The sequence below is a fragment of the Metarhizium brunneum genome, chromosome 4, assembly GCF_013426205.1.
Source record: "Metarhizium brunneum chromosome 4, complete sequence".
Classification (NCBI taxonomy): domain Eukaryota; kingdom Fungi; phylum Ascomycota; class Sordariomycetes; order Hypocreales; family Clavicipitaceae; genus Metarhizium; species Metarhizium brunneum.
The window spans coordinates 1921814-1944113 of record NC_089425.1 but is presented as its reverse complement, the minus strand read 5'-3'; the positions used below and the strand labels follow the sequence as shown (position 1 = coordinate 1944113).

Genomic DNA, 22300 nt, shown 5'->3' with positions numbered 1-22300 from the left:
TGATGCTCGGGACACAGCAAGGGCAACAAAACAACCGATAACAATGAGGTGTCGGACCGGTGGGCAGTTCGATATGAATGTCGCTTACAGCTCTCCGGTAATGCCGGCGGCGGCGGTGGTGACTGATCAGCGGTTCAAGAACAAAAACACAATTGGTATTTGCATTGTTAAAGCAAAACTACCGGATGAGATCAGCAAGTTCAAGACAGAAGTCAGTACGGAGTAGTGTCAGCCATCAACCAAGATTCAGGTGGTGCCGACTCCAAGGGTGGGCAGAAGACGGGCAGGAGGGGCAGGAGCCAGGAGGGGCAAGTCAACTGGTGCCGTGGCGCTTCAGTCTCACCTCTTTCCTCTTCAAAGTTGCCGCTAGCCCTACAGGGAACGGGGGCATGCAGGGTGGACTAGGAGTGCCTGCATGCATGCAGCACATTGCAGCAAAAGAAAAAATAAATAAAAATAAAAATAAAAATAAAAATAAAAATAAAGGAAAGCAATGTCTGGCCCAGCGCGGGGTCTCAATGATTGTACGTACCAGCATGCTCGTGTTTGTGTTTCTCTGGACCAAGGCACAGGATGCATCTAGAGCCCGAGTATCCTCGGCAACTACATATGTCACACCCAGCTGTTTCGACTCTGTACATGTAGGCATTTGAGCAGGTAAAGTATCCAGTATCGACAGCAGTGACACCAGACATTGCCCGATCAAGGGAACGTAAGGCCAGACACAAAGGAGTGGAAGCTAACTACGTCCGAATACTCGGAAGCAACAGCCACCCTGGGTTAGCGCCTATCTACATGCTGGTGATCATTTGACAAGACGCACCACGGACTGATAATAAGCATAGCACGGCCATCTTCAGGCAAATGCGCCACAGACCATGTGTCAGCATTGTGTCGCGAGACCGATATTCGAGCCAGCCTGCTTGGCAGTTGACTCTAGTCGGTAAGTTTAAAATGCTGTCTTCCTTGACCAGACAAGTTCTCCAGACACTGAAGTTGTTCAAACACACATCGTGGCTCACACAGTCGTTGTCTCGTCTGGCGGCATGAGCGCTCAACGATGCATGTGTCGCTGTGTGACCGGTTGACCCTCCCTCCATTTCACCTGCAGGCAGCTCTCGCTTTGCGCCTCCAGCATTCGCGCCTCGGCCAGGCACGTCTTCCTGACCAGCAGCTCACTAGCCAGGATAAGCTGTGCTGCAGGTGCATGACTCTCCGTCTCTGCTGTACTTGACATGAAGTACTACACCCACTGTAGTATGCAACTGCACGCTGAGCCGCCGGCCTTCAAATGCCTGGTTCGTTGGCTGTACGGTGTACATATGTATGTACGTACCAGCTCGGGGAAACGACGCTCAGACCCTCGTCCATTTCCCGTCCAGCTTGCCAGCCTCCTCCAGCCTCACGGGAAGCATTTGAGAGCTGTGAATCTCGCTACCACCCTCATCATGCATGTGCCGGCCAGATCCACGCCACGGCCCTGCTTCACTGAGTCTCCACGGAGCGGCTTCTTTCGTGCGTGATTGCGTGGGCATGCAGTCGCGGCCGAAGCGTCCAGGCATGACCACTTACAAGCAATCGCATGCCGCGTCGTTTGTCACACAGCACTCTGCTCGGAAGACTTGAAGCCAAAGGAAAATGCATCTACGGGTACATTCATCGCCCTCACATCCAAACACCAAGGATATGCAGCATATGAGGCAGGCGCTGTGAATGGTCAATCCAAGCTTCTTCTGCCATCCACACCACATTCACGCCCCCAGCTTGTGCCCCAGGATATTAGATACGATACCCCGGTGAGAAATTTGGAGTAGTACTATGTATATTAACCAGAGGACTCCCAACGGCCGCCCAGGGCTGTTGTCAGATTTCCTCTAGATCAATGAGCAGGAAGCAATTACTACAAGTAGACATCGCTCAGCGAGACCCGAGCGCCCTGCATTTTCGTTGATTGCCACTTGTGGTGTTGCCCTCCTGCCCTCCTACACAAATCTGTTAGTTATTCTTCGTCTTGCTGCAACTCCCTTTTTTACATACATGTGTAAACCCTTCAAGCCAAGGTTTTAAACCCACATCAGAAAGGCCTTGTACACCACTGTACAGTCGTCAGCCACGGAACAGGCCTCGTGGCTATAGCTTGTTCCTCTGCTCCCGCCAGTTGACCAGTTGCCAACCCAGCCTTAAGCATTGAAGTTGGCCCGGCAAGCGTGAAAATAGGACTTGACCTTTTACAAGCATCCCTGTTAGGACGTCGGAGGTCGACGGGACTACCTGGTCCTTCTGTTTTGCTACGTTCAAGTCTATCGAGTGGCATTGACTGCGTCTGGTGTTTTCCCCCCTTGTCCCGCACATCCCGCGTCGGATTTCGCTGCTTGGGTTCGGCCTCACAAAGTCGGAAGCCCCCTCGGCACCACTTCAACCACGACGATCCCCACGACCTTCCACGGCGTTTGAGGTATTACCTGGCTTCACCGCACCTGACGCACCGGGTACCTAGTACCTGCCTAGGTACTCGTTGAGGTGGACATTCTTCGGAGACGTTCTTCGGCCTTCAAGTCCAGGAGTGCTTGCTTTCTGCTCAAGTGTCGAACTTGGAGGGACTGCTGCACTGCTCGTACCATCTCTGTTCACGGGCCCAGTATCCCAACTCTACTTGAAATTAGTAGAATCGCCGGGAATTGCGCCGTGTCGAGTGGCCTGGCGCCGAGGCCGCCTCTTCTTCATCGATCGGCCTTCGCACTGCTGGTGCTTGGCTTGGAGCATTGAGTCCCGACAGGCCAAGCCAGGACCTGTTGGTCTCCGGGAACTCGAGGCACTTGTTACCGTGATAGCTGCCCGTACCCCCGTACTTTTGTGTTCCCGTGCTCCTGTGCTGCCGCGTTGCAGTAGTACTTTGCTTTCAGTGTTCCTGGCAGGACTTGGCCACTTTCGCTGAAGTTCGACGGCCAGACTTTTGGTGAAAAGCCGCCTGCACAACAATTCCTAAGCTTTAGAAGTTAGCATCCGCTTGACAAAAAGGCTGCCGGCCATCAGACCATCGGATCGTGTCCAGCTTTGCCCTGACCGGCGCCGCCTCCCACCCACTCGAGCCAGATTCGGCATCAGACCAGTTGACCCAGTTGGACACCACGGGTCTGGTAGCCCAGACTCTTGTAGAGTTGACCTCGCCGCTTGAACCGCCAGTGACCACAGGGCCACCAGGGCCACCGGGACCACCAGGACCACCAAGGATCCCCAAGGACCCCCAATAAAGTCGCTAGTATCAACAAGTGACTTAGTACTTCCTTCCGGCCCCCCGGGAACGAAGCAGCCTGGGGCATTTGCCTCTCTGCCCTCCTCCAAACTCGAATCACTGCGATCTGTTCACACCTCTGTTCCTCATTCTCTTCTCTTCTCTTCACTCCGGTCCCTGTACGACATTCACCCAGATCAACCAAGGCCATGATGTGTGGTAGTTCGCTTTGATCCTTCTTCTTTTGCTGCAAGACGCAAGCCTCAACGACGGGGTCACAGCGCCTCAATCACCCCTGTGAGATTTGCAGTTCGCATCAGCCAGTACCTTTTTTTTAGCGCTTTCCGCCAGCACCACATACTTGGATTGGACGCAGCCAGAGGTGTCGCAAACCATCACGCATTCGAAGTCGGCAACCTTGAGAGCATGTCTGGCCCTGGGTCAGAGACGTCCGATGGTCGGTCGATGCAGTCTCGAACCGGAAGAAATAAGCAAAGTGAGTCTTGGTTGCCATCCAAGCGAACCTCTCCTGCGGTCTGTTTCACAGTTGCCGAACCCATGCACATGATGCTTCTGCTATTCTGCCTACAAGGCACTTTCGTTCTTGGTCACCTGTGACTCCGTGTCTTGCAGGTGCAACAGGACAACTTGCTAACGCTCTGTTCACCCGCAATGTAGGGTACAACTCAAAAGGCGAGCGACTCGTCGCAGGAGTCGTCCCCTTAAGTCCCGACCTAAACTTCGTTCTTCTTATACAGTCGACGCGGCGCAAAGGATGGGTTCTCCCAAAAGGGGGATGGGAGACCGACGAGTCTTGCCAAGAGGCGGCTACACGTGAAGCCTGGGAGGAGGCTGGAATTACTATTCAAATTGACTATGATCTGGGCACCATCGACGAAAAGCGACCCCCCAAGTCGTCCAAGGACAGATCAAGATACTCATTTTTCCAGGTCACCGTCCTCAGCGAGGTGGAAGACTGGCCTGAGAGGCATAAACGAGAGCGTCAGTGGTTTACCTATACCCAGGCTCTTGACGCCTTGGCAACTCGGCCTGAGCTGCAGGAAGCGCTTCAGCGCTCTACTATCAACCAATTGTAGATCTCATACCGTACCTCCCTTTGCAGCCAATCCTTTCGGGCGCATTCTATTCAAGGCATTTTCTCCACCGACATATCTACACACAACGCTGTGTCTCTGAGCCTGGACATTCTTGACAAGGCAACATCTTGTCTCAGGTCTTAGCGGAGTGTCGAAAAAGGGTCACAGCAGACCAGAGTACTGCGGCCAACACAGGGAGCGAGACCATTCTCAGATTCACGATGCTTAGTTCCGAATGCAAGTGAAGACTGGCTGCATTTCTTCTTCTAATTCTGCATCATCGATGGGAGAATATATATCGTGCATATATACTAAGGCGTTAGCGGACGGAGAAACGATAGATATGTTTTACTTCTTTTTTCTTGTTTCTTTTTTTTTTGGCTCCATGACACCTTTATACTTTACACAAAGAAAGTGGGAGAGACAGCATGAAAAGAAAAAGAATCGGCTGGGCATGCAAAATTTTCGTATCGAATGCATGTCGAAAAACTTTTGTTGAAAGACACCGACCGGGTCGGATAGGCAAGGTGCTAATGGATACAAAGCTACACTACCTCCGCCCAACTTCTCTCAGAGAAATACAAAAACTACCAAAGAGAGTAAAACTAGGAATAGTTTTACGCCTGTAGTCATGCATCTCTCACGCGGGCCCGCCCTGCTTCAATGACGGTGACTGCCTGGTACACTAGGCCGCCTTACGTAGCGTTAAGCCTCTTAGTCTTTCCGCAATGTGCCTCGCAAGGCATTGAGACGGGAACCATGCAATCTACGAGTTGAAAGTTGGCGCCACAATCATTTAATCACTGGCGCGTGCTTCACCGCGGACTGTCCCATAAGATGAGCTCTAGCGGTGTCACGACGTCATGGTATCTTTTACAACTCCGCCACATTCATCCAACGTGGCCAGCACTATGCAGCCCCTCCATTGACTTTTTTTTTGTCATGGGCTTCCCAACCATGCTGCCCCGCGCCTTCCCTGCATGTTCCAAGATCCTTCGAATAACAATCAACGCTTTTATCACGTGACTACATTTATCGATAAGACCATCGCGGAGGACAACGACGTCGCGACTCCTAGCCCGAATCTGCTAGTGAATCTGCTATTTCCAAAACTCCTGTCCCTTGCTTTAGTCGAAAACGTTCCGCCATGCTCTCATGAAGCGCAAATAGTCCAGGTAAATATATGGATTACTGTCTCGCAGGTAGAACCTACTCGCCACACAGCATCCAACAGAATACATGAGATAGAAAAACGAAATGGAAAACCTTACGATCTCTGATGCCCCTCCTCCTGGAGCTCGGGGCCATGCACAGGGTCCCCCTCAATTGCCCCCGCAGATGTTCACGACAGCTGCTCAACTTCTCGATCTAACGGATAGTACGTCTACTCAAGATGACCGGGGACGTTGGCCAACTCCATTTTAGCAAGGTGTTTTGAGCTGACGCGGTGCCGTAGAGAAGCTCATGGTTGCCCTACGTGACGGAAGGAAATTGATTGGCGTATTGAGGAGTTGGGATCAGTTCGGTATGCCCTTTGCCAGTACAGAATTCGCCAACGCCTCACGACGTTTTTAACACGCGCCGCAAACAAAACAGCAAACTTGGTTCTACAGTCAACAACCGAAAGGATATTCGCCCTGAAGCCCGGCACCGACCCCTCCGCCCCGGAGGGCTACTACGCCGACGTAGCCCACGGCATCTTCCTCATCCGGGGTGAGAATGTGCTCCTCCTGGGCGAAATCGACCTCGACAAGGACGACGACCCGCCACCAAATTTCGAGCCCGCCGATGTAGAGCTCGTCAAGAAGCTGGCCGAGGAGAAGAAGGCCCATGACAAGGCCAGGGACAAGAAGAGGTTGCAGAAGCTGGCTACCATGGGCTTTGAGGGCGAGAACTTGGGCGAGGTCGTATTTTGAAGTGGATGCAAGCGCAGATCTTCTTGCTGTAGCAAAAGGCGGCGACGATGGAAGAATATCCAGTGGCAGAGATGCTTTTTCTTGTGGGGATAATTGGGGTCCTTGGCGGGTAAATACGCTTAGCTTTTGTTGGGTTTTAAATTTTGTCTTGGTCGTATTTTATGCGGCGCGGTTCGACTAGGAAGGCAGAATATTGTGAAATGCCGCCTGTCGGGGGAGGGGGTTGGGTCTTGGCCGTGACTCGTGGGTGTCTGAGAAGGAGAAGAGGATTCCAAACCTTGACGAGATGAAGTTGGAACATGTCGGGATTTGGGGCAGAATCTTGCTCAGGAAGAAAGTAGACGGATAGCCAAGAGGATAGACTTGCTCATAGCCGCCTAGGGCAAACATGATATTCTTGGTCGACTTCACATAGTTTCACTCATGTTCCGTCTTGAATATCGGATTTACTAGATATGTTCATTATTTCAGAGCATACATGGTGTGGAGACTCATTAATCAGAAATACTAATGTACATGGGCATGAAGTGAGGGCGCTTCACATTCTTAGCATCACCCTCTAATAAAAGAAAGGCCATCAGATCGAGAGTGACCGCTCGGTGCTCCTTTACATCTTATGTGGTCGTCTTCTTCAGACTCTCAAACATGGGTATCGGGTTGTCATTACCATTTCTCATGCCGCCCAGAAGCCAGTCTGTCAATCCTACAAACTTGGCGCCCATCCCCCTTTCCCAGTTCCCACCTTCCTGCGCCTGTTCAATCGTATGCGTCAATACCCTGCCCTCGGCATCAAAGTCAAATATGAATAGTCCCGTAAACGCCTTGTTGGGGTCGACTCCGCGCCCGCGCCACAGGGACCTCGCGACACCGCCGGGTTCCGGCGTCTCTCCGTTGGACCGTCGCTTCTCACACCAGCGAACCACGAGCTGTTCTGGCATGGCGCCGGCGCGGCGGGGGAGAAATGTTAGCGGCTCGGATGTCATGCGTTCTGCGAGGATTTCAAGCTTGACGTTGCCGATTATGGGGACGCGGTTCCAGGCAATTGGCGATGTCCAAAGGGCTGCGTTGTAGGCAACTTTTCCAGAGACGGTGGGGAGATGGGGGTGTGTTGTCGGGAAGAGCTGGAGATTGATGTTTGGGGCTAGGATTTCCTGAGGCAGTGGAGATTGTAGCAACGTCGGCAATCGTTCTTGGAGTACTCTTAAGGCTGGTTTGTGTCAGCGTCAAAGGTTCCCTAACCCATCAAGGTCTTTCTACAGTGTCGATGATCAGGGCCGGGCCCTCAGGGTTGTCTTCCACGGGAGAGGGAGCTTGTGCATGCATCAATAGAAGAGAATAGTACGACGCTTACTTCTGCCAAGCTTTGTCTTGTTCGGATCTTGGGGATCTTCGCCCTTGCCGTCCCTCAACAACCTTGGTGTCGTCCTGCCAAAGTGTGTTTGTGGCAGCGGCTGCTGGGATACAGGAGGTGTTTGCAAGAGGCACCCCAGGTTCGAGATCAGAGATGGCGGCGCGGGCGGTAAGTTGACGGGTGTGAGATGTGCGGGAGGTTGAATCGATGGCGTTGCGAGGGAGGGAGACGTGCTCAGACTGGTCAAGGTCCGGAGCGTCGGCGGGCTACCGGCAGATCGTGTTGCATTGCGCAACGGCGCAGCCATTGGAGGTCAAGACCAGCTCGTCGACGACAGGGACCGCATGCGCGTGAGTTGATATGTATAGAGAAGTTGACAACGCCCGGGTTTGGTCAGTGTTAGCGTCGAGGTTCCACGGCTTGTCGATGGAGGAAGAGGAACGTATTGCGTCAGAGGGTTGCGGATGCGTGGACTTTGGTTGAAGCTGAACCGTCACAACTGCGCGCAGCCTTGGTGACGACGACCAAAAAATAGTCTGGGTCAAGTCATATCTGGGTGACGCAAGGCAAGGCGGTTGTTGAAAAATAAAAAAGTAGAAGGAAAAGAAATGGAATGGAATAAAGGCATGCAGCAATGCTTGTGTGGGTGGCTGCTGTCACTTGGACTGGAGCTACGAATTTATGAGGTCGACAAGGCAAAACTTGCCTGAAGACCATCTGAACCCCAAAACCCCGAGAGCCACTGCGGGGCCGGTCCGGATGAGCGGGTTGCAGCAGCTAGAGTGGTGATATTACTGTGGACTGGGTAAGTACAACCTATAAGTACCTACCTAGGTACCTAGGTAGGTAGGTAGGTACTTGAGTACTTTGCGTGACATCAACCCATTGGAATGCCCGGTGGTGCTTGGGCGCGGTCGGGCAAAGCTGTTTGCCATCAAACAGCAAATGACAGCAAAATGCAGACTTAACGACCGAGTATCAACGTAGATGGACATTTGGACGTTTTGACACCTGCCCATCTAGATGCCGAGATGATGTGACGCGATGCCGATGCGACGCTGTGCCTGGTCGCCTCACCGGGTCCTGTGCACATCTGTGTGCACACCGACATGTATACATGGCAATTCAGACTTCCTCTCATGCCTCCCATCCTCGGGGTCAGGGTCAGGCCTCCGTCTGGGGCAAACTCTCACGAGGCCCGTAGCAGCAACTCGAGGAGCAGCAGCCTTGTCGTCACATGTCGCTGCTAGTCGCCTTGGGACGCCGAATCATGGAAAGGGCCTTCTGCCTCGTCTTGTCACATCATGACGAGGGCCAGGCATCTGTACTCGAGTAGATTGGAACCTCCAAGGGCCTCATGACTTGACATCAGGTCGCTTGGATACCCTACTTAGATGTACCTAGGTACGTACTCCGTACTGTATTCGGCTCGGGATGCTGCATGTCCCGCCCAACGTTCTATGGCAACACTCGCACACCCACATGCACAGTCCCTCCAGCCAGTCCAACATTCAATGGCGCCTGACACGTGACCGATCAGCTGGCTCCCACCGCCGCCTCTCGCTGGTGCTCGTCGTCCCTGACGTACCCAGTCGTCGTCTCACACCCACCCACGTAGCCAGCCCTTGGTTTCTTTGATCTCCTCGCATCATCACCGCAGCGTTTTCCCCCATCGCAGCAGCAACCCCTCCCGTCGCCTACCGACATTGTCCAACACTCCTACCGTTTTTCTTCTAAATACCCTCAACGCCGCCACCATGAACCCTGAGTGGTACGCGCCGAGCCTCCAAGTCCCTACTTCCTAGGCGCCAACCTCCTGAGAGGACCCGGAGACTGACTGCATTTTGATAGAGTACATCCCAGAAAGTTTCTTGACACGATGCCGCCACCTCACGGAACAAACACGACCAGACTAGCTGCGGCAATGTAGGTTAAGAGCGTGTGCGGATTCTAACTGGCTGAATTAGATACGACTACCTCTTCAAGCTGCTTCTCATCGGTGATTCCGGTGTTGGCAAGTCTTGCTTGCTACTTCGATTCGCCGACGATACCTACACAGAGTCCTACATTTCCACCATTGGTGTCGACTTCGTATGCGGATATGCCCTCCATGTCAACCCGGAGAAACCATCACTAACCTGTCATTAGAAAATCCGGACGATAGAGCTCGATGGCAAGACTGTCAAGCTCCAAATTGTGCGTTTGTTACCTGTATTTGGCTCATCAATGACGCCACCAAACTGGGAAGCTAACCACCGCAATCAACACAGTGGGACACTGCTGGCCAAGAGCGATTCCGAACCATCACCTCCTCCTACTACCGCGGTGCTCACGGTATTTGCGTTGTCTACGATGTCACCGACATGGATTCTTTCAACAATGTCAAGCAGTGGCTTCAGGAGATTGACCGATATGCTACCGAGGGTGTGAACAAGCTCCTGGTTGGCAACAAGAGCGATATGTCGGATAAGAAGGTGGTCGAGTACACTGTTGCCAAGGTAAGTACTAAAATTTGGCTTCGCGAGCTGTGAATGAGTGTGGACGGCCCAACTCCTGACATGGGCTTGATACAATGTGCTCGTGAGAGCGTGACGTTGATGTGCCAAGATCTCACTGCTAATCCTGCAAACAGGAATTTGCCGACAGCCTGGGCATCCCATTCCTTGAGACCTCTGCCAAGAACGCCAGCAACGTTGAACAAGCATTCTTGACCATGGCCCGACAGATCAAAGAGCGCATGGGCACAACGACAGCCAACAACACCAAACCCAGCGTGCAAGTTGGCCAGGGCCAGGGCGTTGGCTCTGCTTCAAGCAACAGCTGCTGCTAAATACCTAAGTAGCTGTAATGCTCAAAGACAGGGGTCGGCGACGGAGTACGTGAGGAGCAGTGCGATGCCAGAGAAATGACTGGACAGGCTACATTTACGACTTTTTCCATTCCCGTTTTTTTCTGCTCTCTTCTGCGCATAGACTGAATCATGTCCATTTGGATTTTTGCTCCATCTCTCTACTTCTACGACCGACCGCAAGACCAAACACTCCGCTATGCATTGAGACGATCCGATTCAGATGAGACAGGAACGGCTGAACCGGGAAACAGGATAAGGAGAGTTACGAGGCTCATGCTACGTTTTCCCCCTTTGTAACGAAAACATGTAGACACAGGGGTCATTTTATTTTACCAGGCGAAACGCAACCACCGTGTCTTCTTTTTTTTCTTATTTCTTCGCTTATTATTCTGTTGTGCTGTTTTTAAAGGTTGTTTTAGGGGGCACTGGGGAGCTTTCACCCTTTTTTTTTTTTGTACTCGTGTGCGAGAATGGGCATTAATACAGGGAAACGTGATCTTTGTACCGACCTGTCCTGATGAGTGTTGTAATTTTGTTTCTCTGTTGCGAGGCTAGACGGTGATGCCCTTTATCTTGTCCCCAGGCAACGAGTATGTCATGAACTGACCAATGTCTGCCTAATCGCCCATGGTACAACTGGATTTGGCTCCTCGCATGTCTCACCAGGCTTTAGTACTTTAACCGGATTAAGGTGAAGTTCATGGGATTACAAGAGGAACGAGCCAATGCAAAGATGTGCATCTAGTGATGGATTACGAATTTAAACTGAGTAGACGATTATTTTCTAATACTATTTATTGCTTGAAGCAAGTCTTAGATGTAGAGCTCTTGCTTGCCGTCTTTTCGATGTGTATGTATCTATAGATAATATCGCCTGCCTTATGCTTCGTTTAAACCAGTCATATTTAATGTACATGCGCTTCACACTAAATTTACCACGTCTTGAAAGGAAATAGTCTTATCCTCTAAAAAGGAGCAAAATAAAAGTTTAAAAAATGAAAGGGAAAAAATAAAAGAGATCACGCGGTGAAGGAGTTAAAGCGCAGGAGCATCGCCCACGTTGTAAACAGAAAACCAAGTATGTCAACGCTCCCTTCGCCCCCATGATTATGGGCACAGGACTATGCTAGTCCCAAAAACTTGAGCGCTTTGCGGCTGTTCGGCTTGCGCACCGGGTGCTTTTGCATGAAAACTGGCATCAGCCTGCGCTCATACATGTCATCATCGCTGTCGCCACCGAAGTCATAGTCAGCCAGGGATTCAACTTCTACCTGTTGATCATTTTTCGGCCACAACCTTCCCTGGCTTAACTTATTCTTCGCCGACTTCAGTGCCTTGAATGTTTCAGCAAGCGAAGGTGCACGTAGCGACGCTGTAGGCGAAGCAGGCTCAAGAGGTACTGGAGGCGCGGGTGGCAAAGCGATTGACGTTGGTGACACTGAGCTTTCACTAGCAAGCTTGGGTAATGAAAGAAGAGGGTATTTGCGTAAACTGAGCGGCGGGGGTCTCTTCTTCTTTGATGGTTTGTCTGTAGACTGCTCCGAGTTTGGTGCCAACGGAGGTTCAATCTTTATGTTCCATACTGTTGAAACAAAGGTAGCAATATCTTTTTCAGAAGCGGTAGAGGTTAAAAGATAATTGGCTTTTGATATATCGATTTCGGACGAGGACCTGGGAGAGAAAGAACGCGTGGGCTTGCCCTCAGGCTTGTTATTATTGATTGATGCACCGCGAATATTCGTGAATGGCGAGTCTTCCTTGCTCTCCGCATCGACAATTTGTGCCACTTTCATGACATCAACCCCAACAAGTCGTTGTAATGCCAAGACAGTCGCCAAATGCTCCGGTGGGTAGATGAGAAGCAGATGCCGCACATCAGTATGCAGTGCCAAATATGTCTCGAGATGAGGAACAATAAGAGTGGCCAGCAAGAACGAGTTGGTAAATGGATTGTCAGAGGTTTGATTGGCCAGTCTCTGAGCAGTAAAGGCTTGCATCGCATTGGCGAGCAGATATCTAAAAATGAAGCCAAAAGAAAGCGTAGTGAGCAAAAGGAGCTTCAAGGAGATAGAGACAGACCAATATCACATACCTGAAGTCAACTCTGCCGGTTTTGACAATTTCGCAAGACTTCCTGCCAACCTTTTCTAATCTGCCAATAACTTCCAATGAATACTCTTTTTTGACACCTGTTTGGGAGCCAATGGCCAAGATATTTGTGCCAGTGGCGTCATTCCGCTGTGATGTGCCTGGCTCTCCTCCTCGGAAGATTGGTTTCCAGAGTTCATCAAATTCTGGGAGGAGAGAAAACTGGAACTGGTGACAGCCTTTTGTATCCGGTGGAAAGTATTCACCAAGGATGGAGCGCAGTGAATTCTGTATAGACACAGCCGTATGGCCTGACGTGACCTGAAATTCATGGACCTTGTGCTCGATATCTTTGAGGGTGGTTGGCGGAGGCGTTTGCGCAGGTGTCGGTGGTCGCACGATAGATACTGATGCAGCTTGCTTTACGGACTTTTCTGGCCGCCACATTGTTTGCGTGTAGGCAAAGGGGTCATAATCCTCGGCATCAGGAGAAGCCATGCCATGTTCATGTGCACTCATGCCGGATTCAACATGTTCTCTCTCTTGAAAAGGCTGATATACCGGTGTGCTGGGTGCAGATGCCCCGGTATTTACAACGTCTGATGTTGTCGGAGAATGTGACAGAAGAGGATATCGTCTGTTCCTAAGCGTGTTGACGGCGGATTCTAGCATGACATCCGAAGACTCATCCTTGAAGTATACAACAAGATCTTCCATCGGGGGAAATATGGGCTGGAAGGAAACATCTCTGGGCTTATCGTTTTGTGTATCTGTGCCCCGGTCAACGTAGTTTGGTCTAGGGTTCTCTGGTGCCTTCGGGGCTCTCTCTCTCCTCTTTTCAGCTGGAACTGGTTCCATTTTCCCGATGGACCGACGTGATTTTACCATGACGGTTCGGGGCTTGTCAACAAGGCTTATTAGACTCAATCTGCGATCCTGAGCATCTGAAGCCGAAATTACCGAATGGCGGTGTTGCCAATCCCTAGGAGTATCTGGTTCTGCTAGCCATGATTCTGAGGGGATGCAAGGATCCCGGAGCTTAGGGCTAGCATTATAAATCCTGCCCAGGGATTTTACACGGCATATTGAATTCCGCGAGCTAGGATTTCTCATGTCGAAGACAGCGGCCTCTCCATAGACAATATTGTCAGATGACCGAAGGCTAAAGGCTTCGGATGTAGGCGAGACAGCCGCTGCTTCTGGCTGACAATCAGGAGTGATGGACTCATATGCCTCCCCAATGCAGCTGGCGGGATAGAAGATGGTTGAAAAAGACGGCCCAAGTCGGGGCTTATCTACTGACGATTGTCCGGGTCTGCTGATCACCAGGCTTGGAGTGGGGGGCTCGCTAAAATTCTCTGTACTTTCGTCGGGGGCAACATCTTCATCTGGTCTTGCGAGGCCAAATACGTAGAAAGGCGTTGAATCCTCCAATTCGTCCGAAAACCCATACAATGGCAAACTCCAACTACGTGGTCGGGATGGTCGGCCCAGTGGGAACGTGTTGCAGGGTTGCAAGTTAGCCGTCTGGCGGTCAAGAGCGTCGGCTGCTCTCATGGCTCTTGTAATGGGATCTTCTTCCAATTCTTCTTTATCGTTAGCGGCTGTTGAATGCCCAAAAGCATATCGTTCCTCCCTACCCATGTTTGATATCTGCTTTTCCAGACCTGCTAAGCCATCTTTGGTGATCTCTTCGAATATGGATTCGGCTTGGCATCTATCACCGTGGGTTTCATGCTTCATAATTTCCTTGATACAGAGGGCTTGTGCTCCTGAGGTGCCTCCATTAATGAAAACCAGTCGTTTGTGGTTTGCAGTCGCGCCATTCAAGAAATTTTGTGCAGCCTCGGCCCGCGCCAAAAAAGCATCGTGAACTCTCCGAATAAAAGAAGGCGCGTCGAAGCATTGATCTTCGTCTTGGTCCCTGGGTTTGGCGTATGAATCGACACTTGGGAGGATAAGAACTTGCGGTGACGTGGGAAGAAGACGAAGCTGGGTTGACACGATGTCTGCCTTTCCCTCAAAAGCCACAATGCTGCCCATGTAACAATCCGGTTGAGTCGCCATGATTCAACGGCCAGCCCCAAGAGCTGCTCCACGTACGCAAGTAATAATGGATGAAATAGCCAAGTGATGTAGGCAAGAGGTAAATATCATACCCGATCTCGTCCTTGCTTTTGCGGCCCTCTCTCGTAAGGAAAGAAGCTGTAGAATGACAAGACCGGCCCGTGTTAGAATTTCTATAGCCCTCGCAGCACAAGTTGCACAAGGCCCAAGGAACGCGGCTTCCAGCCTATATCATGCTGCAGAATATATGTGAGCCCAGGTGTAAGCAGATCTAAGGTAGTGCTGGGTTCTTCTACACACGTTCTAGTATTCCTGAAATACCTGTTGAATAGGATTTGCTCGATTTGAGAGGATACAATAGTTAGGACGGCGCAACAGACTGGTTTCTTGCAGATACGCAGTTATTCAGCAGTCCGCGTGTACAAAATCATAGAAGAAAAAAAGGAATATGGCAGTTCGTTCAACGGTCGGACAGACCACGGAGTATGGGGTACGGGGAATGGAGTACGGAATATTCAGAAGACTGCTTGAACGGTGACGACGAAAGAAACAAAGACAAAGAACGTGGATATGGAAAAAAGAAAATGGGAAGAAAAGAACAGAACAGAAAAGCAATTTTCTCTCGGTTTGAGTTCCGCCCAGCTACCAACTCGCGTGCGGCCAATGCCACCTGCACAGAGCTTTCCCTTTCTATGTACTTTGTATGACAAAAAAAGTCCATCACATCACGCCCCCACACCATCCTCCAGGCCTCACGGAACAAGACCATCCCAGCCCACCCCCACGGGCAGAACTGGGCCGAACAGCCCTCCGGCAAGGGTGCTCCTTCCTGCCCATGCCCCCCCCTGTCCAGGCTGCTAACCCAAGTCAGGCGTTGATTTCCTTGGCAACATTGAAGCCCCCCCCCTGGGTACGGAGTAGACAGAGGGTTAACGCGCGGGTCTCTATTCGGCACCACACTCTAGTTTCCAGGTCCGAAATGATGGTTTCTGCCAACCCAAGAGGACGAGGCGAACGGATCACTTACAGATCATATTTGGCCATCCACTTGCTGGGATAATTGAGTTGACTTCTGTTGCAGCATTGACGCGCACGGGGCTATCACGAAGGCCCAGATTGCTAGAGTTATTCGATGAAGGCACCTGGATAATAAGATTTGAAGGAATACTTGGGCACGCCTCTACGCTCCAGCAACTCTACGAAATCCCTATTTGCAACTCCGTACATTCGCGAAGGGTTGCAAAAAGATGGCGACGGCAACCGCAGCAGTTCCACATGCACATGATTTACGACAAGGCATCAACAACGCAAGCCACGTTTGTTGTCACCGATGATGCAGCCTCAACTGTCGTTCAAACCCACCGACCCCTGCATGCCGGCGTCTTTCCAACGTACCGAGTACTGCAGTGCTACAATCAGCCTGACCTCTTTGTTGGTCATTCTTCGCTTTAAGTTGGGCTCCCTCCAGGACAGGGATCCAAATTGCAGCACCACATTCAAGGATTCAGGGGCATGAAGCCCGTCGTGCTTCTAAAAGTGACGGGTTGGCCACCATGGCCAACACGCAAAAAGACGAATTCGACCTCGTGTCACGGTAATGATAGTCGTAGCCCAATGCCTATGCATAGGATCACAACCACGAACCTGTGGCTGAATATCGCCTCATCACGGCGCGACGGTGTAGCAACTAGAGGCAGCCAGGGTTTCGCAACACTCGGCCCGGATTTCAGTCCGCAAGAGTGGATTTATTTCAACGGCAAGTACCGCCGCCACAGCAGCCTTAAACAATATCGCGGACGATCAACGGGTATGGTTTTCCACCAACCAACACGCGGGTGTGGCTTCCGGCCAAGGTGCAGAGCTCGCCGTAGTGCTGGTCTCGCTGCCACAAAAAGCCCCCCAGCAACCCTGTATTGAACGCTCAATTCTCAAATAAACATATACATGCATACGTACTACGTATGTGCTTCACTTGTAAGTAGTCCATAGTTACTCGAGATGAGGATACATATTAATAATCTATCTTCTAGGGCCGCGCCCGTCGTGGCAAACCTGCTGTACGGCATACCTCCATCGTATAGCATTAACAAGAGCCTCTAGTGCCAGCTTCAGCTTACACCAATCGCTTCATTCAGTCGCACAGGACAAAGGAAGGAGAAACAAAGGTCACAATTCTTCACTCGGGTGTCAGTCGGCAACGTTGTGTTAACGTGGCATATTAGCGCCGATCAAAAGACTGGACCTTGACCAATCAAGCACTCACATTGTCATGGTTTATTGCTTGTTACAGAACTTTGTACAGGGGCTTCTTTCAATTTCTAGACCAGAGGGGTAACATCAGCAGGAATTGTACTTCCGACGCCACAGATGCCTCGATTCTACGGAGGAGCTCGGATGACAGGGCGAGGGGTGTTAATTGGTACCGTCACAAATTATGCTCGGACTCGACAACAAGATAGTAACAAAAAAAGGAAAGAAAGGGAAAGAAAGGGAAAGAAAAGAAAAGAAAAGAAAAGAGAAAGAAAGAAGGATACACAAGGCACCTGCAGCACAACGAGAGTCTCTCAGCCGTGAGCATCCCCGAGTAGTGCTGCTTATCGGTATTCAAAATATGAAATGGCACGAAGCTCTACAGGCGCCGTAACCCTCTCTCTACGCGCCAGAACTGAACGAGCGGTTCTCCGGAGCAACCTGGTTGGTTCTTCAGCACCCTACATTGGGACGATCAGTGCCCATTCTGGCGTAGCTTCACTGTCGGTTCAGGAGGTCACGCAAGAACGCCGACCTCTGTCACATGGATATTAAGTGATAGTTTCCATGAATTGTACTGTACATACTACATACGGAGTAGCTCTGCTAACTAAGATGTTAAAATTAGCTGTTGGCCTGGCAGGCTCGAGCGAGGCGGTGTAGTTCCTGGCGACTGGGTTGGGTTCATGGACGGAGCGCTTGGTCCACACTGCACGGGACATAGACTGTGCATTGCGGCACAACCGTCCAACCTCGGAGCATTTAGAATTGTCTCATCAGTTGCTTCTGCATGCACGGAGTACAGACGAAGTCCGTATTTGCAATTCGGAGAACCCCAGCTAGACGGGACCGCTGGTGTCAGCGCACAGTTCCACAGCCATGTGGGCATGAGGGCATAGCCAGCCCCTTTTGCTGGAGCGTGATGTTTACCTTGCTTGGAGCGATGCATGATGTATTCTGTCATATCTTGATGAATTGTACTCCGTACTCACAATATAGGAATGCATGAGGTGCTATTTAATACTAGGAACAGAGGCGATTATTTTACACTTTGAGAAGCCTAGTATGCGTGAGCATGGAATCAGGTCGACCCGCAATCGTGGTTTGTGAATGATCGGAGAACTGTTCTCCATTCTTATTCCTAATACTAGTACATACATATGTACGTATGCCTCAAAACACGGAGGAGAAAGTGATACTTTGTACACGGAACGGAGCGCACAACATACATACATTGGTACCCGGCTCGTTTGACTGGGCTCGTTCGTGAAGCGTCAAGTTCATCGCACCACGGACAGCCGTCGGTGGAATGGTCCGGCAGGGGCCCGTCATGCCCAATGAATCGAATTGTTTTTTTTTTTTTTTTGCAAACCCGCTCATCAACGTTGGCAATTCATGTGGAGAGTATCCTGGCTGGCTGGCTGGATAACCGAGGAAAAGCACAACTGCCGTCACCTGTGTCGTCGCATCAACTATAGTATCTCCTGGGCGCGTCGTTCTGGGGCCAGAACGGTACTCACGTGGGCTCCACAAAGTCTTGTAACCTGGGCAATAAAGTCATAATATGATTACTATCTACTATTATGCCGGACGGCATCCTTGCCACCGTAAGCAAGTTGACCTAAAGGGGATGCAGAGGGGGGAAACCGGCCTTCACTTGGCGCTGCTGTTACCGGCACGTCACTTCAGCACATGGGCAAGGCGCATTTCAGCAACCCCCTCCGAGCTCTTTCAGCAGACCGTCTAACTACTTACGGAGTTATCGCAGCAATGTCAGATGCCCAAATCAGAAACGGAGGCCAAGAAATGGGGGGAGGGGCGCTTGATAGCGTCGGCCGGAAGAGGAGATCTCGACGGAATCTTGTCGCGAATCTTGCCCACGTATCGTACGGATCACGGAGTACGGAGTACCACCCCGAGAATTCGCACCATCATCGCCAAGATCTTGTTGGTATCGTTATCAGCGCGGCTGGGCCCTTGAAAGTTGACGCCCATAGAAACCAGAATGGGTTGCCTTCTTGGCTTAACGTACGGAGCACCCCTGAAGTGAAAGGAAAGTGACGAGCCGGACAACATTCTCCACTGAGCAAGGTTATTTGCCTTCTCGGGTGATGGAGCTGAGCTGAGCCTGTTACGCCGGTTCCTGTTGGCCTATGACGGGCCATTTATTTTCGGGTTGTATTGTAATATGGCCGTGCGGTGCTCCGTATATTTGTGCATGTCTTGGGCCGGTATAGCATGCAGGGGTCTGATCGGGTGGCATTTCTTGCCCACCAAGAGGCCAGTGTCGTGAGCGATGCGCAAATACGAAGTACCGTTGTCGGCATGTACATACAGAGAACGACTAGTAGTCTTTACGGCACGGAGCACCCCGCACACATGTTGAGTCTGACAGATCCGCAAGCTGAATCTTTAATACTCGCGTGGCGTATCAGCTGGTAATGCGTCGTTGTTGAGACAGTTTATGTGGTTGATGACGGGAAGCCATGTTTCAAAACGCGGAAAGAGCCAAAGCGAAAACAAGAAGAAAAATAATGTCTCGCGGAAAGGACTTGATCTCGGAAATGTCCTCGGCAGGGGTAGGCTAGAACATTGTTTTGCCGGCATTGCGCGGTGCGAGTCATTGAGACCGGCAAACCCTGACCCTTCTCGGCCGGCAAGTCTTCCCCAGCATTCTCCATCATCTGCGTAGTATCTCTAACACGGTAACGTTAACAGCCTGTTAACCATATCCACAACCATGCAGCACCATGTACGTGCTAGTGTTGAAACAATCGTGCAGATTATGGCTAGAGAAAACGGGCTCTGGGGACGGGCTAGTATCCCATTCTCAATCTCGATCGAACCGCCTGAAAGTCTACTTCTTGACTCCACGTAGGATATCGAGATCAAGCCGATGTGGCCAAGAGTCATGGCGACGCATTGAATCATGGAACAGGGTAGTACAGGAAAGGTATCAAGATTGGGAGAAGGAGTGGATATACGAACACAAGTCGGTATCCATCAATCAATACATCGGGCAAATTTTGTTTCATGTATCAGCCTAGCTCAAAGTTTGCTGAGCTGGGCAAAATCAGCGGTAAAACACCGAGCTTTCCTATCGTGGGGGTCAACAAATCATGTCGAACAAGAATTGAGAGATTTTCTCTGTCTGCATTGACTTTGCAGCCACAGGGCGTTCTACGGAGTAGTACATACATGCATACACACACTGGCCCAAAACGCGAAATTCGACTGTTACACATGGTGGCGTGGACTTCGTGTCTCGTGCCGCAAAAGAGGGTGTGCTGTCTGCTGGTTTGCTCAGTTGATGCTTTTTCTTCTGTCCTGTGTGCTCAAAATGCTATGCAGGGTCGCGCCACAAACGAAAAGACGTGAGTTGTTAGCCGATCTAGGCCCTGCTCCTCGGCCTAATCCTCTAGGTTGCCGCCTGAGACATTGATTATCGGGCTCACTCCCCGGCTCGGTGCTTCCGTGGCTTGTAATCTCGCGTAGCAATTTAATCATTGTACTGCACAAGTCCAGGTTGACAACGTCAGAAAAAAAGGCTGTATGTTCTGCTGCCACGTTTCGAGTTGATGTCTGGCGAGATCAGGAACCGGCCGTTTTTCTGCAGGGAACAGCGGCTTGTTCAATGGAATCAAGAGGTGGAATTGGCAATGCACGTCACTCCACGCAGTGTTGATGATTCGGTGGAAAATGCTGTTGCTTGACTTGGTCCATTTCTTTCTTCGAGCGTTGTATACTCCGTTGAACTTCAGTCATCCATTAGTTCTGCTAGCTCTGCTTCCTCTTCAGCAGTCAGGAGACTCTCGCCACCGGTTTCGGCCTCCTTGATACTTGACTTTTTGGCTTCTTCAACCTCTTTGACAACATCATCCAGATCCGTCTTTTGAAGCGGCCAGGTACGTATCGTCCTGTCGATACCGACACTGCAAATTTTCTCGGGCGAGCCCTCAGCATTGCGAAGCAGAACCAGGTCTGTGATCTCTTCAAAGTGGCCTTCCAGAGAGCAATAGAGCTTCCCCGTGGCTCTGTCCCATACCTTGACATGTTCGTCTCTTCCAGCGGTAATGACCCATTGTTCGGTTGGTTGAACCGCCCGAACATAGTCACCATGATTCAGATCATCTTCGGCGACAAAGTTCCGGGACCTAGATAAGCACTTTGCCGTTCCGTCTGCACTTGCAGTCCACAAGTCCACATCCTCCCCATCCACGTCAAACACCAGCCTATAAACGCTCGTGTCGTGCTCCTCAATGGTCAACCTCTCGGCGCCAGGGCGGTCGTGAAATGTCTCTGTTATTTGCTCGTAGCCATCAAGACGAACTTTCCATCGCCGAATATGAGGATCGCTGCCGGCACTTACCAACACGATTTCTTCCCGGGTGGTGAGTACCGGATCCAAAGCTAAATGCTGAATGGCGAGCATGGCTGTCGTGGGGTCTTGAATGGTGTGCAATCTACGACCTGTTTCGATATCCCAGACGAGAATCTTCTTATCGGCTCCACCACTGATGAGAATATCCTTGTCTTTGAGCTTGGCGCAAAGTACTGCTTTTACAAAATCAGAATGGCCGCTATATTTGCGTCCAAGGTGAGTTGAGGCAATGTCCCATGACCAGATATCCTTGTCCCATGATCCTGCAAAAATGGTCTTGTTGTCCGCACCCCCTATTGCCAGACAAGTAACTGGGGCTTTGGGGCCACGATAGGTCGCTTGTGGTTCGGAAGACTGAGTACACATCAGTCAGCAGAGTAGTAGGGTGAGATGCAGGCTACATACAGTCAATTTGACTTGCCGGACGAAACCTGCAGACTCGGCAACAAAAATGCCCGATAGTGGTGACTTCGGGTCTGGGACCGCAGCCAGAATCTTGGACTTCATTTCCAAAGGGTCACCATGTTTGTTCCCAGCCTTGGCGGCTTTCCTCGCTCTCTGTGCTTGAGACGCACTACTTAGGGTTAGCATTTCTTGGTCCTGAAAAGATTCGTTGCAAAGCGTGGTGATGAAACTCACTCGGTCTCAAAGAAGTGGTCTGGGTCAACAGATTCCATGCTTGATCAGAGGAAGCTTATGTGCGTGATTCGGTGAGAAACGCTGTGGTGTATGTGTCGTCTATGCATACAACTTCTTCTCATGTCCAACGCTCGACATTCAATAAGCAAATCTTTTGACAATTGTCAACTTTCTACCCACCGCCTTGTGCTGTGAGGCATGTTGGTGGGATGTGGTGGGGCAACTTTCCACGGCTCTCTGGAGTTCGAGGCCGCAACGCTTGAGGGGCCAATCAATCGTCAGTAGCTTTTGGTGGGCAAACGTGGGGCCGTCACGCGTCTTTTCAATTAATTAGAACGCGCTCGACGCGTGTCACAGGATGGACTACCAAGATACCGATCAACTTCTCACACAGTTATCCCCCATGTCTGTATTTGGTAGCCTCGGGG

The 22300-nt window shown here is 50.9% G+C and overlaps 6 protein-coding genes across 6 annotated transcripts; 3 read left to right on the top strand and 3 right to left on the bottom strand.

Annotated features, from left to right (window-relative positions):
- Positions 1-3658: 3658 nt before the first annotated feature.
- On the top strand, positions 3659-4329 carry aps1 (Diphosphoinositol polyphosphate phosphohydrolase aps1; the record flags this gene model as incomplete). The annotated part of the gene is made up of 2 exons (XM_066130968.1): positions 3659-3728; positions 3911-4329. The coding sequence occupies 2 exons, from the start codon at positions 3659-3661 to the stop codon at positions 4327-4329; spliced, it is 489 nt and encodes a 162-aa protein (XP_065987207.1).
- Positions 4330-5586: 1257 nt separating this feature from the next.
- lsm1 (U6 snRNA-associated Sm-like protein LSm1) lies at positions 5587-6245 on the top strand (the record flags this gene model as incomplete). Its single annotated transcript, XM_014690334.1, has 3 exons — positions 5587-5707; positions 5786-5854; positions 5926-6245. The coding sequence occupies 3 exons, from the start codon at positions 5587-5589 to the stop codon at positions 6243-6245; spliced, it is 510 nt and encodes a 169-aa protein (XP_014545820.1).
- A 614-nt stretch (positions 6246-6859) lies between these two features.
- On the bottom strand, positions 6860-7903 carry G6M90_00g072420 (uncharacterized protein; the record flags this gene model as incomplete). Its single annotated transcript, XM_014690335.1, has 2 exons — positions 6860-7452; positions 7597-7903. The coding sequence occupies 2 exons, from the start codon at positions 7901-7903 to the stop codon at positions 6860-6862; spliced, it is 900 nt and encodes a 299-aa protein (XP_014545821.1).
- Positions 7904-9475: 1572 nt separating this feature from the next.
- ypt-1 (GTP-binding protein ypt1) lies at positions 9476-10426 on the top strand (the record flags this gene model as incomplete). The annotated part of the gene is made up of 5 exons (XM_014690336.1): positions 9476-9522; positions 9564-9687; positions 9745-9792; positions 9867-10094; positions 10229-10426. The coding sequence occupies 5 exons, from the start codon at positions 9476-9478 to the stop codon at positions 10424-10426; spliced, it is 645 nt and encodes a 214-aa protein (XP_014545822.1).
- Positions 10427-11568: 1142 nt separating this feature from the next.
- Positions 11569-14602, bottom strand: G6M90_00g072400 (uncharacterized protein; the record flags this gene model as incomplete). The annotated part of the gene is made up of 2 exons (XM_014690337.1): positions 11569-12463; positions 12540-14602. 2 exons carry the CDS (start codon positions 14600-14602, stop codon positions 11569-11571), a joined length of 2958 nt encoding a protein of 985 aa, XP_014545823.1.
- Positions 14603-20609: 6007 nt separating this feature from the next.
- Positions 20610-21910, bottom strand: G6M90_00g072390 (uncharacterized protein; the record flags this gene model as incomplete). Its single annotated transcript, XM_014690338.1, has 3 exons — positions 20610-21587; positions 21639-21807; positions 21873-21910. The coding sequence occupies 3 exons, from the start codon at positions 21908-21910 to the stop codon at positions 20610-20612; spliced, it is 1185 nt and encodes a 394-aa protein (XP_014545824.1).
- Between the last annotated feature and the right edge of the window lie 390 nt (positions 21911-22300).